We start from the raw sequence: 16,644 nt of genomic DNA, 5'->3' as shown, positions 1-16,644 counted from the left end.
TAAGTTATCAAGGCATAAGCATATTTGAAGAAATTTGGAAAATGGGAAAAAATTCAAAGTCCCATCATCCTAAATTACCATCCCATTTTGCTGTTTTCTTTATTTCTATTCCTTCTACTCCCCAACATGCTTTGCTTTCAGAGATAGAGAGTGTGTGTATATGTATGTGTCTGTGTTGTAACACTGTGTGCTTACAGTATGCCAGGTAAGATTCTAAGATTTAACATGTATTTGTCTTCACAGCAGACTGGGTTTTTATTACCCCATTTTACTGATGAGGAAATTCAGGTATATAGAGATTAATATCTTACCTAAGGTTATGTGGCTAGAAAACTGCCTGAACTTCTATTCTGTCAGAGTCAGATTCCATTAGATTCAGATTCCTTGCATCTGGTTTCTGAATCTGTGTTCTTAACCACTACCCCGCTTTTCCTCTCGGTTACTAGAGTATACATGCAATTTGGTTATCCTTTGTTGTTGTTAAGTCACTCAGTCATGTCTGATTCTTTGAGGTCCCATGGACTGCAGCACGCCAGGCTTCCCTGTCGTTTACTGTCTCCCAGAGTTTGCCCAAACTTAAATCCATCGAGTCGGTGATGCCATCCAACCATCTCGTCCCCGGCCGCCCCCTTCTCCTGCTGCCCTCAGTCTTCCCCGGCATCAGGGTCTTTTCCAGTGAGTCGACTCTTCGCATCAGGTGGCCAAAGTATTAGAGCTTCAGCTTCAGCTTCAGTCCTTCCGTGACTATTCAGGGTTGATTTCCTTTAGGATGGACTGGTTTGATCTCCTTGCTGTCTTCTTAAAATTTAGCATTACATCATGGGTATTTTAAAATATTATTCATAATTTTATAAGGCTGTTCAGAACACTAGCAATGACCCCACTAGTCAATATATTCCCTCAAGAAAAGTTTTTATCATGACATTTGTTTTTTCCATTTTATCTTAATGTTAGACTTACAGAAATGTTATAAAAATCATAGAGTTCCCATTTTTAATCTTCACCCAGCTTCCCCTAACATTAACCTCTTATATAACCATGGTATAATTTTAAAAACTAAGAAATTAATGTTGGTACAATACTATTAAATAAGATATCGACTTTGTTTTGGGTTTCACCAGGTTTTTTTTTTTTGTTTTTTTTTTTTACTAATGTCCTTTTTCTGTTCCAGGATCCAATCTATACATTGCATTTAGTTGTCAGTGATGTTTATGTTTGTGTCACAATTGATGTTTATCTTTCCGTATTGTTTCAGCTAAGTGCAGTGGCACCAGTCTGGAACATAGTTCCTTAATTTCTCTAGTAAAGGTAATTGTGACTCATACCTTGAAGAGTAACTAATTCATTCTAGGTGTAAGGACAAGTTACTTCATTCCTCCGTGCCTTGGTTTTCTTATGGCAATCATAATGGTTTTTTAAGTTAACAATGATAATAGCTACTATTTGAAGACTTTATATGCCCAGCTTGGTACTAATTTAATATGATGTTCCTCTCAACAATCCCTCCAGAAGGATACTGGTATCCCTACTTTATAATTAGAAAAATTGAGGCTACACAAGGTTATGTGACTTGTCCGAAGCTCTACAACTTGTCCAAGGCTATACAGCTGAACCAAGACAGACTTTACGGTTTAACCTCTTAACTGTTATCAGTGTTTGTTAGCATTTATAATATCATTTGACTTCCCTGGTGGCTTAGATAGTAAAGCATCTGCCTACAATGTGGGAGACCCAGGTTTGATCCCTGGGTTGGGAAGATCCTCTGGAGAAGGAAATGGCAACCCACTCCAGTACTCTTGCCTGGAGAATCCCATGGATGCAGGAGCCTGGTAGGCTGCAGTCCATGGGGTCGCAAAGAGTCGCACATGACCGAGCGACTTCACTTTCACTTTCTATAGTGTCATACAGCATAAGTGTTCAAATGATGGTAGCAATTATACTTATTATTTTTAAAAAATAGAATATTTTAATCATAGTTTAGTACTGTTTCTCTATGATCCCTAGAGATAAATTGTGGATGATGTTCTAGGCTCTTGGTGTTGAGTATTTTCCAGCTATCATTTTAAAAATGAAATGACTGTGGAACTAGCAAATATTTATTACTTCCATATTATGTGTAGGAATGTGTAGGAGTCCTGCTATGTGATGAAGCAGATGATATGACAATTCAAGCTGACAAACTAAAAGCAGTCCTAATCCATATATGAATAATTATCAAATGAATTCTCTACATGAAGTTCTTAGTAGGAGATCTGGGAAGAGAGGAATCACTTTAGACTAGGGGAAGCTTTCTGAGGAAATGGAATTTGAGTGAACTTTTATGGAATGGGTAAAATTTGGATAGGTTGAGAGGAAAAACAAAGGAAAACTTCATATGGTAAAATTAATATTATAGATTACTGCTTCTAATAGTTGTTCATCAAACCCATAGGTAATATTAATTTTGTACATGGGGACTTTGAATCTTAATGAAGTTAAGTGAATTTCCCAGGGTCACACAGTTAATAAATGGCAGGACTTAGATGTGGATCCAAATTTGTTTGATTCCCCAGCCCTACCTTCAACATTATGTATCCCATCATTTGGTTAGCAGTAAAATCTAATTTTTAATATGAGTTAAATTTAAATGTGTATAAATATATATGTAAATATATTTAAATTTATATATTTAAATTAGATTTAAATTTTAAAAATTGAGCAACAGATGCTTCCTTATATACTTATCCATTGTGCTTATTCAACACTCAGTCAAAAAGGAATCTGACTGTGCCGAGACTCAGACAGCACTCTCTATCCTGTACTGGTGCTGTTTAAGTGGGGAGGGGCCAGTCGATGAGGAACACACTTTGGAAAGACATTGATAAAGAGTAGCCTGTTCTTGCTGCTGCTGTATTGACACCTAATTAGAAGTCAATATTGTCAGCATAATGACCTGGCCAATTGCTGAACTGACTGCCTAAGTGACACAGAGTCCCCAGGTAATAGCCAAAGATAAGAGTGTTATTTGCTTGCCCAGTGCCATTCGGAACACAGTGTTTGCATTAGGATGCAAATGCTCAAGTAGATTCTTCCAGGCTTGTATCTAAGTAGCTCTGGCCTAGGTAGCAGAGGTTAATATATCATAATTTGGTATAAAACCCAACCTCCCCAATTACAAATGTGTTCACAGGGAATAGCTTTTCCTTCTGAAAAGCAAAAGAAGTGTTAGGTTTTAGAGGGCCACATGAGAAGGCAGTTAAAATATTTTTCTCCACACAGGCATTATATTGATCAGTTTCTTAAAAAAAAAACAACCAAAATTAACCTGATATTTGGAGTTTGTGCTATTTTTTTGGATGATCTGTTTCTTCTTCCTCTTCTCTATCTTTAATGAGCAGATGGTGTAATCCTGCCTTACTTCCGAAGGTGATTGGATTTTTATCCATTTTGATTTGTATTTGGCCAATGGTATATATTAAATAGCTTATATTATCTGTGGATGTTTCGTATATATATTTCTTAATGCTGAGAATCACAAATAGCTGTGTGGAAAGCTTCAACCAGCCTGATTACAGCGGATGTGCAATTGGATTGAAGAATGTGTACTCAAGAGCTTATGATCACTGGCCCGGTTGAGTCTGGGTGATGCATGTGGCTTTCCAGGGATGCCGCTATTTACATCTGTTAATGGCCCTTCTTGATGGCCGGCTCCCCAATGAGGTGACACACGGCAGCCCAGGGATGAGGGCCCAAGACTGCGAATGTGGCTGGGCTCCATTAGGCAGGACCAGGAATGCTCACTGGTAGGCTTTGTGTTTGGGGGCAAGTGGTGGGGGTGGGAAGCAGGGCAGACAGAAAGAATCAGTGGGGAGAAAAAAGAATGGAAAACATTACTTATCCTGGCATAGGGAAGCAGACAGGCAGATGTGAAAAACTGCAGCCATAACTGAGGTATGAGTGAATAGAAAAGAAATGGAACTAGTGAATAAACAAGTAGAAGGATTGACTAATTCTCATATGGAAGGGGATTAAAAGAGGAGAGGGCTGTGAGGGTTTGGGAAGAGACATGTCATCCCTGCCTATTAGGTCAGTTTCATTTATTTGTGTGACTGGACAGATGCTACTGAACAGTGAGCAGAGATTTACCTATATTAGTGCAGCAAGAGGTCGGTTACTTGCATACTTGCATCCTTTGGTGCTCTGGTGTTGGGAGAAAGCAACAAGAGATGCTCAGAGGAGGCAATGTTGAGATACAGCAGTTCATGGAGAAATAGAATATACCTGAAGCAAACTAGTAAAGAATGCTGCCATTATTCCTATCAAATACTTGTTATTTAGTCATTAAGTCATGTCCGATTTGTTTTGCAACCCTAGAGACTATAGCCCTCCAGGCTCCTCTGTCCATGGGATTTCTCAGGCAAGAATACTAGAATGGATTGCCATTTCCTTTTCCAGGGGATCTTCCTGACCTAGGGATCAAACCCACATCTCCTGCATTGCAGGCGGGTTCTTTACCGCTGAGCCGCAGGGGTAGCCCTATCAAATATTAGAGGACAGTAAAAGGGCCCAGGCTTGTAAAAGTTGTATAGTCATGAGAGGTAATCCTCTTCCTGCTTTCCTACATGTTAAAGGTTTCTTGGAAAGAATCTCACAAAATAAGGTAATAAGTTAGGGAATCCTGGCTTAATTCCCAGGGCCACAGTATTCTTCCATACATATGCTGAGTGTATTTAGACTTTGGTTTTTCCATCTTCTTTGAGCAAACCCAAAGAAGAAATTGAGACAGCTGTGAAATACATACATAGTAAACCAGCTGTTCTCAACATAATCTTAGAGAAGTATGCTAGAATATTTGCTCTAGTTTCCCACAGGGAGTTTGGCTCTTTAGCATTGCATATCTTTACACAAAGGTTGTGTCTGCATTCAATCTGATATCTTCAAGGAACTTGGAACAAAATTCTGCATGTAAGAAGCTTGTATTGATTTGTTTGTCTGTTTACGCCTTTGCAGATTGGCATGGTAGCTTGGAAAATGACCCTTAAAAGTCCAGAATATCCAGACGGCCGAGATATCATTGTTATTGGCAATGACATCACTTATCGAATTGGGTCCTTTGGACCCCAGGAGGATTGGCTGTTTCTCAGAGCTTCTGAACTTGCCAGGGCAGAGGGCATCCCACGCATCTATGTCGCAGCCAACAGTGGAGCAAGAATCGGACTGGCAGAGGAAATTCGGCACATGTTTCACGTGGCCTGGGTAGATCCTGAGGACCCTTACAAGGTACGGATTAAGAAAGATAATACTTCCGGTTACTTTACGGTGTGTGTGTGTGTGTGTGTGCGCAAAGGTTGGGGAGAAGTAGAGGTTTAAGTTCAAAAGTTAGCAACTGCACTGGAAATAAATTCTCTCTCAATAAGTTCACCTGGTCTTTCCTCCAGCCTGGAAATAGAACACCATTTCTTGGGTTGCACTAGGTGGAAATAGTAGGTGTGCATTTAATGAGAGACAAGCCAGAATAGTATTGTTACTAATTTTGTTATTAAATTATTCCACCTTGTCTTCTAAAACATATGGTCAGTTATCAGCAAAATCTCTCAGATCCTCAGCTTCTCTGATTGTTCTCCAACCTTCTTGCCCTACTTGAAACCTGCCTGTCCTCCAAAGACTCTTATTCCCTCTTACATGGTAACTGGTTTCTCTTTCCCTTGTGCCACATAGCCTGGAGAGAGACTTTGATGAAGAGTCCCTCCTCCCGTCTAAGGCCAATCCCACTATGTTTGGTTCTCTCCCCTCTTGCCAACTTAAGGATGTAGATCAGAGCTCCTCTCCCTTCTTTCTTGCATCGTCATGTTTTCCCTTTCTATTAGAAGAAGACACATGTCTGTGTCTTTAGCACATAGACATTGACCCCTCCAGTCACCAACCCTACCCCATTTTTTCCTTCCATTTATAGCAAGACTTCTTTTCTTTTTAAGATTTATTTGTCTTTTGGCTGCGCTGGCCTGCATGCAGGCTTTCTCTAGTGGCGGCAAGGGGCTCCTCTCCAGTTACCATGCAAGGCCTTTTCATTGTGATGGCTTCTCCTGTTGCAGAGCATGTGCTCTAGAGTGCATGGACTTCAGTAGTTGCAGCGTGGGCTCGTTAGTTGTGGCTCACCGGCTTACTTGTCCTGTTTATCATGTGGAATCAGGGATCAGGGATCAAACTGGTGTATCCTGCATTGGCAGGTAGATTCCTTACTACTGAGCCACCAGAGGAACTCCACAGCAAGACTTCTTAAAGAGTTTCTCTTCTTGCTGTTTCCAGATCCCTTTCTCCCTCCCATCCCCTCTGGAACCCATCTCTGTTTCTCCTGCACCCACACCGTTCCACCAGAGCTGCTTATGTCAAGGTTGCCATTGATTCCATATTGTTAAACTCTCTTGTGAACCTCACTTACGCAGTGTTTCGGCAGCATTCCATGCAGTTAGTTATTCCTTCATCCTTGAAATACTTTCTCCTCTTAGTTTCTAGGACCCCATAATCTCCTTTTTACCCTTCTAACCACTCTTTCTCAGTTTCCTTTGCTGCCTTTTACATTTTAAGAGTGTCAGGGGATGATGGAAATATTCTATATTTTGATTATAATGGCAAATATGCACAAGTGTATACATTTGTCAGAATTCATCAAACTACAACACTTAAAACTGATGGATTTTGTTGCCTGTAAATTATGCTTCAGTGAAATTCATTTCAAAAGTTATGAGAATTGTTGATGACCACTCTTAAGTACTTGGGCTTCCCTGGCAGCTCAGCTGGTAAAGAACCTGCCTGCAATGCAGGAGACCCTAGTTCAATTCCTGGGTTGGGAAGATCTGCTGGAGAAGGGATAGGCTACCCACTGCAGTATTCTTGGGCTTCCCTTCTGGCTCAGCTAGTAAAGAATCTGCCTGCAATGCAGGAGCCCTGCATTTGATCCCTGCATTGGGAAGATCCCCTGGAGAAAGGAATGGCTACCCACTCCAGTATTCTGGCCTGGAGAATTCCATGGACTGTGTAGTCATGGGGTCGTAAAGAGTAGGACACAACTGAGTGACTTTCACTTTCATTATTAAGTACAGGGTTTCTTTTGGGGTGATAGAAATATCCTGGAATTAGATAGTGGTGGTGGTTGCACAACATCTGAATATACTAGAAACTACTGAATTGTACACTGTACAATGGCCATTTTATGTTAATGTGAATTTTATCTCAGATTTTTCAAATTATTTTTTAAAATATGAGTGGAGATAGATATCAGGGTCACGAAGGCTGTGGCAGAACCAAGTTCAGGATCTCCCAGCCTCGACCCCATCAGGGCCCAGAGTCACCTCATCTGGTGCTTTGGCAGGATAGCTTTTATAGACGGTGAGGTAGAAAGAAAAAAAGTGTTTTAGGACTTAGTCCCTGGACCCTCTCCTCTTTTCTCTATTCACCTACCCTTGGTCATCTCACCCAATCCTCAAGGTTTAAATTCCATCTATAAACTGATGAACTTCTAAATTGGTATCCTACCCCTTGAACTTCAGATTCATCTGTCCGGACTCAACCTCTCTGCCTTCACATCTGCCTGACCGCAGATTCTAGCCGTCCTCCTTGCATTTGTTCTTCCTACAGTCTTCTCTAGCTCAGTAAATGAAACCTCTATTCTTCTACTTATGTAACAGATCTTAGAATTATGCTTGGCCTGTCTTTCTCACATCCCACATCCTCCCTGTCAGTGAATCACGTGTACATCCCAACCTGCAAAATATACCCGGAACGCAACCACCTCTGACCACTTCTGCTGCTGCGCAGGGGTCTAGGCCCCTGTCACCTCTTACTGCGTTTATTGCAGTCGCTTCTCATTGACCTTCCTGCTTCTGGCCTTGCCCCTGCCCCTACCCAAAGTCTAGTCTCAACAGAAAGTGGAGGGCTCCCCTGGTGGCTCGGTGGTAGAGAATCTGCTTGCCAATGCAGGAGACACAGGTTCAATCCCCGGTCCGGGAAGATCCCACATGCGCAGCGCAGCTCAGCCCGTGCACCATGACTATTGCGCCTGTGCTCCAGAGCCCGGGAGCTGCAACTACTGCGGCCCGCAGGCCCCAGAGCCCCTGCTCCACAACAGGAGAAGCCGTGCAATGAGAAGACCGTGCGCCGCAACTGAAGAGTGCCCCTGCTTGCCGCAACCAGAGAAAAGCCAGCGTGGCAACGAAGACCAGCACAACCAAAAATAAATAAAAACAGAAAGGAAGGAAAGTGGATTGATCCAGTTAAATGTAAATCAGATCGCGACTCCAAACTTTGCTGTGATTAAGACCCTTTAAAGGCTTCCCTGCTAACTCACGTGAGGGCCAGAAACCCTGCAGTTGCCGGCAAGTCCCTCCTAGGTTGGCCCCCAGGGCGCCCGCCTCGTCCCACACCGTGGTTCCTCCACCCCCTCGCTCTGTCTTGAGCCTGCTGGGCACACTTGGCACTTTCACGCTTGTGCTTCCTTCTGCCTGGAGTGCTTTTCCGCCAGATACCCCCATGTCTCCCTGCCACAGCTCTTCAGGTATTGGCTCAAATGACATCTTCAGCAAAGCCTTCCCTGGCTGTTCTTCTAGAAGGTCAACTCTCCCAGCTGTCCTGTCTCCTCCCTCTATTTTATTTTTTTCCCCCTCAAACGTTATTCCCATTAACATCGTATACTTAGCTTACTTATTTTGTGTACTTTCTGTATCTCCTACTAGAAGATAAGTTGTGTAATGCCAGAAACGTTTGCCCGTTTCATCCCTTCCTGTTTTCCCCGTGCCTTCCACGTAACAGGCGCCCATAAATGTGGCTGACGGACACACTGCTGACACTCCATGCCTCCTCATCAAGAGTCAGGCAGGATCGGTGGCAAATTCAAATTCATGTCTCTGGCATGTTGTGCTCGTTAAGCGGCGGACATGGTTTCTCACAGTATTTTAAGTGTTTGTCTCTGCTTGCTTTTTGTTGTTTGTTTCTTTTTTTCTTTTTTGCTCTGAGTGACTCATTCACTTAAGGTGAATACATGTGTTAAGTAACTCTGTGTGTGAGTGTGCATATGTATGTATAAAAATAAGCCAATTATGAAATGTTAGTATGATTTTTTAATGTACCTAGGGATTATTTTAAAAAGCAAGTTTTTTTTTGCTTTTTTATTTAAAAAATAAAATGTTTATTTAAAAAAACAAAAGGTACAAGCTTAGTGTTTACTGATCATTAACACTGCATAGACATCTGATTTTAAGATTGAATACTCCAGTTTTGTGTTACTCTCAATTATCCTTGACCCGTCTATATTTTGATGGTACGATGGTACCATTGTGAGAAAATGATGAATAGTAATTCATATAAAGCTTTAATTTTGTGTTGTTGTTTTTAATAGAGGTATCACCTAAGATTAGAGAATGACCCTTTAACCTTGATGAAAAGGAAATGAGAGGAATATATCAGTACCTGAAGTTGCAGCTGTAAGATACCTAATTTCAAGGATACAATGATACAGAAACAGATACCTCCATCTTTCAAAGGAGCACTCTCAATGCTAGTATTCTATGAGACAGTAACTCTAAGCCATGATTTGGCAATTTAAAACAAGCTTAGAACAAGCTGCATCATATGGGCTTTGCTGGGTCTTCGGGTCATGTGGTAATGGCAAATAATGGGTTAAAAACTATTTGTGCTTCCCACAGGGATACAAATATTTATATCTGACCCCTCAAGATTACAAGAGAGTCAGTGCTCTCAACTCTGTCCATTGTGAACATGTGGAAGATGAAGGAGAATCCAGGTAGGTATTATCTATCAGAATAATTTGGCCATGGATTCAAAAAAGGAGAATATGATCATTCTCTTCTCACTGTCCTGCTGATCATGACTTTGAGCAATGAAGATTGCTTGTTGCATTAACCTAGAAGCCTTAGGTATCTCCACTCTACCACTTACTAGCTAAAAGGCAAAATTATTCATTGAGACTTTAAAATTGTTTATTATAGTCATTTGAAAAGTTGAAACATACAATTATGAAGAAAAAGTAAAAACCAGCTATAGTCCTACCAAGAGATCACCATTATTAATATATATTATATACTTTCTGTCATATGTATATACATCTTTTTTCCTACATAATTGGGGTCATAATAGAAAAAGTCTTTTGTAATTCTTCCCACTAAAAATTATTTGGGGGGGGAACTTTTTATATTCTTACAATATTATTTGAGAATATGATATTTAATGGCTTCATATAAATCTTTATAATTAATGTATCATATTTGAGCATTCAGACAATTCTAATTTTTACTGCTATACCCTGGACTGATCATTCTTTTATGTAAACTTTGAGGAATATCTCTGGTTATTTACTTTGTGTTAATTTCTAAAAGTAGAATTAGTAGTCAAAAAGTATATCCATTAAAAAAATTTTTTTTAATATCAAATTGTCCTCTCAAGAGCTGCATTCCCATGAGCAGTATATGTAGTGCTTGTTCACCCTGTTTAATTGTTCTCCACCCTTGCCAACATTGATTACTGTCAATAAAATAGGATGAAAATGGCAATTGTTATTTTAACTGGTATTTTTTGATCACCAGTGAGGTTGAACATTTTTATAATCTATCTGAAAGTATTTTCCAGAATGTTAATCAGTTGCTCCAGGATCTTATTGAATAATTCATAGTTTCTTCACTTTTATAATAATCTTAACTCAATTACCAGGCTTTATATTCTGTTTTTTGTTCTATTTATTCTTGGACTAATGCCACACAGTTTTAACTGCTCTAATGGCCCAGGGTTCCTCACATTCTTAATTTTTCCCCAAAATGTTATTAATTATTTTTGTCTTTTTACATATAGGCTCATTTTTTTTTTAATTCCCCCAAACCTCCCATAATGATTTTGATCCAAGTTGCATTAGGTTTATAAATTAATTTAGGAAGATCTGAGTGCTTCATAATATTAACTCTTCCCAACAAGATATATGGTGTGTTTTTTTAATTATTTAAGTGTATATTTGAAGTTTTATAGTTTTCTTCACATAGATTATGCCAGAAGGTCCCAGTCTTTTTTGGTTCACAGCACCGGTATTGTCTCTGTAATTTTTTCACAGCAGCTTTAGGCAAAAAGATATACCTGGTATTTCTGATTATTGAGTAGTCAGACCCAGAGAACTTCATAAGTATTTACACTGTGAACAACATGGGTTTGAATTTCTTGAGTCCACTTCTACATGGACATTTTCAACAGTAAATGCAACAGTACTATACACATCTGTGGTTGGTTGAATCTATTTATAGATTTATAGATTAACACACGGAAGAACCATGTGTTAATAATCGAGCACCAACTATAAGTGATACTTGAATTTTCACCTACTGAGGGTTGATGCCCCTAACTATGGTTATTGTTCAAGGGTCAACTGTATAATACGTATCACAGCTGAAAATTTTTTTATTTCATTCTTAAATTATTGCAGTAACTTACTTATGGGATATTTTCATCTGTACGATGTTGCAGATGTTAGAATCAGCTTGGACATAGCCACCCTCACATCTTGTTCTGCACTGATTTTTGTGTAGAACTCCCTCCACCCCGCACCACCTTCAAAACTGAAAACCCAGCTTTGCAAAGATTGTCAGAAGGAATGTAGCACTACCTAGTGTTAAACCATGAACTGCTTGAAACTAGTAGTCCACATGGGAGCCAACAGATATCACATAGTATTTCTCTCAAAAGTGTGAAATGTCCTTCGATGCCCCTGACGGTTCACTGTGGCGCCCATCCCAGGATTTCTGGGTGCACAGTGTAGGTATTGTGGGATTTTGCCATTTTTTAAATAACTCTGTAGTTTTGCACCTTTTTCTTGCTACTCTGAACAGGATTCCCACCCCACCCCCACCATTGTATTTTTTAACTCTTTGTTACTGGTACGTCAGAAGACTTGATTTTTGTATATTGCTTTTGTTAAAATAAGTCAGTTTTCTTCTCTGAGCTTTAGTTTCCTCATCTGTATGAAGAAGAATCAAGTGAGCTTATGTATGTGAAGCCCTTATTGGCACAGTACTGAGCACATAGTAAGCAGTCACATATCCTGGCTGTTATTATCTGTGATAATGGAGATGATATTCCTTATCACACTGTACTGTTGTGAGGATCAAAAATGACACATGTAAATCTTTTGTAATTGTATTATGTTGCACAACGGTTTTTATTATAAGTAACATCAAAATATGGTACTACCTTTTTGTTTTTTGGCGGTGTGATGTGACATGTGGAATCTAGTTCCCTGACTAGGGATCAAACCTGTGCTCCTTGCAGTGAAAGCACAGAATCTTAACCACTGGATCTCCAGGGAAGTCCCTGGTACTACTTTAAAGAATGATAGTCTTAAAGGTGGAAGACTTAGATCATAGAGCAGAAAATGGGAAATTTTTTATTCTCTTTCATGTGATGCAATAGGAAAAGATGTCATTTAACAAATCATAAACACCTGTGAAGCAGTAAGCACTCCTTAGGAGGGAAAAGATCTGCTTTGCAAGGAAGGCTGGCTGGGCCCATGAGTATGTGTGACTATATGGCATGTGGGCCTTATAAAAAGAACACATAACCCCCTCCCCCACCACCAAATTACTGTGGCTCATTAACCCATTAACACAGATTAACTTTACCTGTAACATAAGTCTGGAATCTAGAGTCTAGATACAAAACCAAAGGAAGAACTGGGAGAAGGAATTACTGGGAATCCGGGAAGCAGAAACACAAAGCCACAGAACAACAGCGAAGGCAAAGAAAAGAAATTGGTGGAAGGCTGGAAGTAAAGGAATAGAGAAATATGGAGGCAAAAGAAAAAAAAATAGTTTAAGAGCCACTATGGGACATTTATTTATTATTTCAGTTTCTAAGACTGCCCAGTGCCAAGCCTTCTGGGCACACGTGGAACAATAAATAATATATGCCCATCTCTATGTCCCACTTTGTATTTTTCCTTTATTAGCTGCATTCCCCATCTCCCATTTCGCATTATCAGCTATCACTCCTAATCTCCCACTGAGAAGACCCATGAGTGGCTCCCCTTGGATCCACAGGCTGCTTTCTGGACAACTTGTCCAGCATTTCACTTTTGCACACATTCCCCCTGCCCCTCCAGAGGACTGTGTCAGGAACTCTCGTATATACACTGGGTACTTTCCAAGGAGCAGGGATAGAGTGCACTGTGTTGACCTTCCCTTCATCCTTGTCTTGGAAAGAGAAAGGATTTGGAACTTGAGAAACTGTTCTCACTGTGCCTCTGGATTTTTTTTTCTTTTTTTTTTATTCCTAGGTAACATTCATCTAAAATGCTTGATTTAATGGCTGTAGATGATTGTATAGAGACATGTCCTAGAAAGTAAGAGGTCTTCTGACACTGGAGCGCCATCTATGTGTCAAACCCTCTCATTGCTGCTTAATTTAACTCTGCTCAGCTCTCAGAAGTGGATGCACTCTAATTCCCATCTTACAGAAGTTACCTTATCCCTAGAGTCGCACTGCCGTGTGTGTCAGAGCAGGGATTTAAACCTGTCTACTTAGTTCCAGGTTTTGCTCTTTCCGCTATACCATATTGCTTCCAGACAAAATAGGCACCAAGCTGAGAAGGAAAGATGTATGAATGAAGAGTATAAAAAATGTACGGAGCTCTGGTGTTAAATTATAAGAGTTCAGTATGCTTTTAACAGCCTATTAATGGTGGTTATTCTCTTAATGGATTGTTGTTACTGTGTTTAACCTGTCTAATTTGGCATGGCTCTATCCACCAGGTACAAGATAACTGACATCATTGGGAAGGAAGAAGGACTTGGAGCAGAGAACCTTCGAGGTTCTGGAATGATTGCTGGGGAGTCCTCGTTGGCCTACAACGAGATCATCACCATCAGCCTGGTAAATCTTGGCCGAGTGTGAGATTTTTGGAGAGCTGGCTGTGACTAGGATTTGCTTTTGCCACCATCACTGCTATTCAGCCTCAAATGAGAGCATTTCTTTAAAAAAAAAAAAAATATTGATTTATCGGCAGTGCTGGGTCGTTGTGGCTGAGCGTGCTTTTTACTTGCAGCGGGTGGGAGCCACTCTCTAATTGCGGTGCGGGATTCTTATTATGGTGGCTTCTCTTGTTGTGGACCACGGGCTCTAGGGTGTGCGGGCTTCAATATTTGCAGTACCCTGGGCTCTGGAGCACAGACTTAGTTGCCCCATGGCATGTGGGATCTTCCCAGACCAGGGATCGAACCTGTGTCTCCTGCACTGGCAGGCGGATTCCTATTTCTGTGCCACCAGGGAAGCCCCAGGAGCATTTCTTTAAAATTGTAAATCTGCAATTTGATTTTAATTGTGCATAGTAGTAGGACAATAGGGTAATGTACATAACTGGATTCCCCAGATAAAACTAGCACCTTGTGTTAGCCTTTAGTTTAACTTATTATTTCTCAAATATTCTACACAGTATTAACAGCTTAAATTTCTTTTCCTCTTAGCTAGTTCCCTTTTTCATACCTCTAGTGTGGATGCCACACATCTGTGGGACAGGCAAACGTGTAAGAGGAGTAAAGGGTCTGAGACCCTTTAACTGTGACTTGAATCATTGAATGAATTCTGTACCTTCTTGGCTTTAACCAGGAAATTGTGTTTTTGTATTGTTATTTAATCAAGCAGTTTTCCTATTAAAAAAAAAGCTAACTTCTGTTAATGTGAATTTTTTGTACCTATACCTTAATTCTTACAGCTTGGGAGGGAACATAAATATGTGACATGTCGAATTTATTCTTTTTTTAAGGTTACATGCAGGGCCATTGGGATTGGGGCTTACCTTGTCCGACTGGGACAGAGAACCATCCAGGTTGAAAATTCTCACTTAATCCTGACAGGAGCTGGGGCCCTCAACAAAGTAAGTTTCTAGGGTTTGGAAGAAGTATGTGAAGCTTTTCAAAGACTGTTGTGAATTCTTAATTCTAGGTCTTGATTGGTGGGGGAAGATATTAAGCCCACGCCTTCCTCAGTCTCTCCCTTCTCCTGTCTCCATTTTCTCTGCCTATTCATTCATTTGACATAATGAGTTTATGAGTACCTACTGTGTGCCTGACAGTATTCCAAGCCCTGTGGATATGTTAGAAACAAACCATATATATCTCCTGCTGCCAAGAGTTTACATTCTGATGTCTTTCTAGAAAGATCAAATTTCATTGACTGCTTCTGTTGTGCCCTCCCTCCCTTTTTCTCATCTGTGAGCAAGCAATGTGAGATCTATACCTATGAAACATCCTCTGAACATGGCAAGGGTGTCAGGTTTTAATATTTTGAGAAATTTGTGAAAGTACCTCTGAAAAGGAGCACTTAAGGTAAGGAAGTACTTGGTAAATGTTGAATGGGAAGTAGGCAGGTGGATGCATGGATGGATTGCTAAGAAAAGAGTATGACATGGACATTTACTTTCCCTTCCAAAGAAATGCTTGTGCCTTTTCAATCCAAGTTTATAGTGGCTTTTCCACAAAGGGGAAAAAATAGATAGTTTTCACTCTTACAGTGACCTCAGTACCTAAGAATACCTGCATATTACAAAGGACCATGTAGTTCCCCCTTCTTTGCAGGCATAGGAAAATTATTTCCTCTCCAAAGCTAGGAATATGTAATAGTCTAAGGCTGGCTGACTGACCTCATACAACTCACATAACCTCTCATCTTTCTTTATCTGTCAAAGATGGGTAATAATTTCCCATCATCTTTTAAATGATGCTGTAAACATCAAATGAGAAAACATAGGTAAAAGCACCTTGAACTTCGTGCAAAGCATTGGCCTGCACTGCAGTTCCAGTTACCTTTTCCTCTCTCTTAACTTGGTTTGAGGATTGAACTTGGGGAATTACACAAGTGCTAAGTTGTTTATTAGACTTGCACAAACTTTTTTTTTTTAAGATCCAGCCTTGACTTTCAAGTGGAAGGACTGGAATTAAGTGCCCTAGCCTATCATCCCCATTTAGAATAAGTTGACACTGCCATCAGTCCAATTAACTTTGAGGGACAACAGAAATGAGAATGGTATGAGGTGATAAGGTTGCTCTCTGCATCCATGTGAACTCCGTATCCTTCTCTGGGTTTGTCTTTCTCTCCAAGGAAAGCAGAGCAGTGCTCACAGTGGCCAACCTGGATGTCCTGCTCTTTCTTTAGAGAGTAGCCTGGAAATAAAGATTGTGAACTGTCTCTACTGAGGGAGATTATTCCTCTGAATGAAACTGGCTGAGAGTCTTACGTTTTAAAAAAAGTTATTCTTCTGGATCCTTTTTCTTAGAATGAGATATTGATGCATGCTGAAGAGAACTGTAGGTACCATTATCTGTGAGGATCCAATGTAACGAAGACACCTACATTTCTGTACTGTTCCTCTGCCTGAACAAAGAGCTAATTTCTGAAAAGGGTCTTGTCACACTGAGTTTCTTATTTTTTTCCCTGATACCAAAAGACTATTCCAAAAGGCAAAGGTGGTGTCACTGTTGTGTTGTTTTCACTGCTGCTGGGGGTTTTGTTTGTCTTTTCCTGAAAGCTTGGTAGTAATTTCAGTCATGCTGCAAAGAAAGCATTAGGGATTTTGTTTTGTTTTCTTAAAATCTGGTTGAATTGCTGTGGTCAAATTCAGTATAT

General features: G+C 40.2%; 1 protein-coding gene across 9 annotated transcripts in view; it reads left to right on the top strand.

Moving 5' to 3' along the window:
- Positions 1 to 16,644, top strand: part of ACACA (acetyl-CoA carboxylase alpha) — a 281,140-nt gene that overhangs the window by 204,341 nt on the left and 60,155 nt on the right. For all 9 annotated transcript variants that reach the window (XM_070478617.1, XM_070478616.1, XM_070478615.1 and 6 more), the window contains 4 exons: positions 4,990 to 5,259; positions 9,678 to 9,775; positions 13,776 to 13,896; positions 14,786 to 14,896. In XM_070478617.1, the coding sequence (XP_070334718.1) occupies positions 4,990 to 5,259; positions 9,678 to 9,775; positions 13,776 to 13,896; positions 14,786 to 14,896 (600 nt within the window). The remainder of the gene's footprint in view (positions 1 to 4,989; positions 5,260 to 9,677; positions 9,776 to 13,775; positions 13,897 to 14,785; positions 14,897 to 16,644) is intronic.

The sequence above is a fragment of the Odocoileus virginianus genome, chromosome 17, assembly GCF_023699985.2.
Source record: "Odocoileus virginianus isolate 20LAN1187 ecotype Illinois chromosome 17, Ovbor_1.2, whole genome shotgun sequence".
In the NCBI taxonomy this organism is placed as follows: domain Eukaryota; kingdom Metazoa; phylum Chordata; class Mammalia; order Artiodactyla; family Cervidae; genus Odocoileus; species Odocoileus virginianus.
The sequence above is the reverse complement of the archived record's forward strand: the minus strand, read 5'-3'. Positions and strand labels throughout refer to the sequence as shown.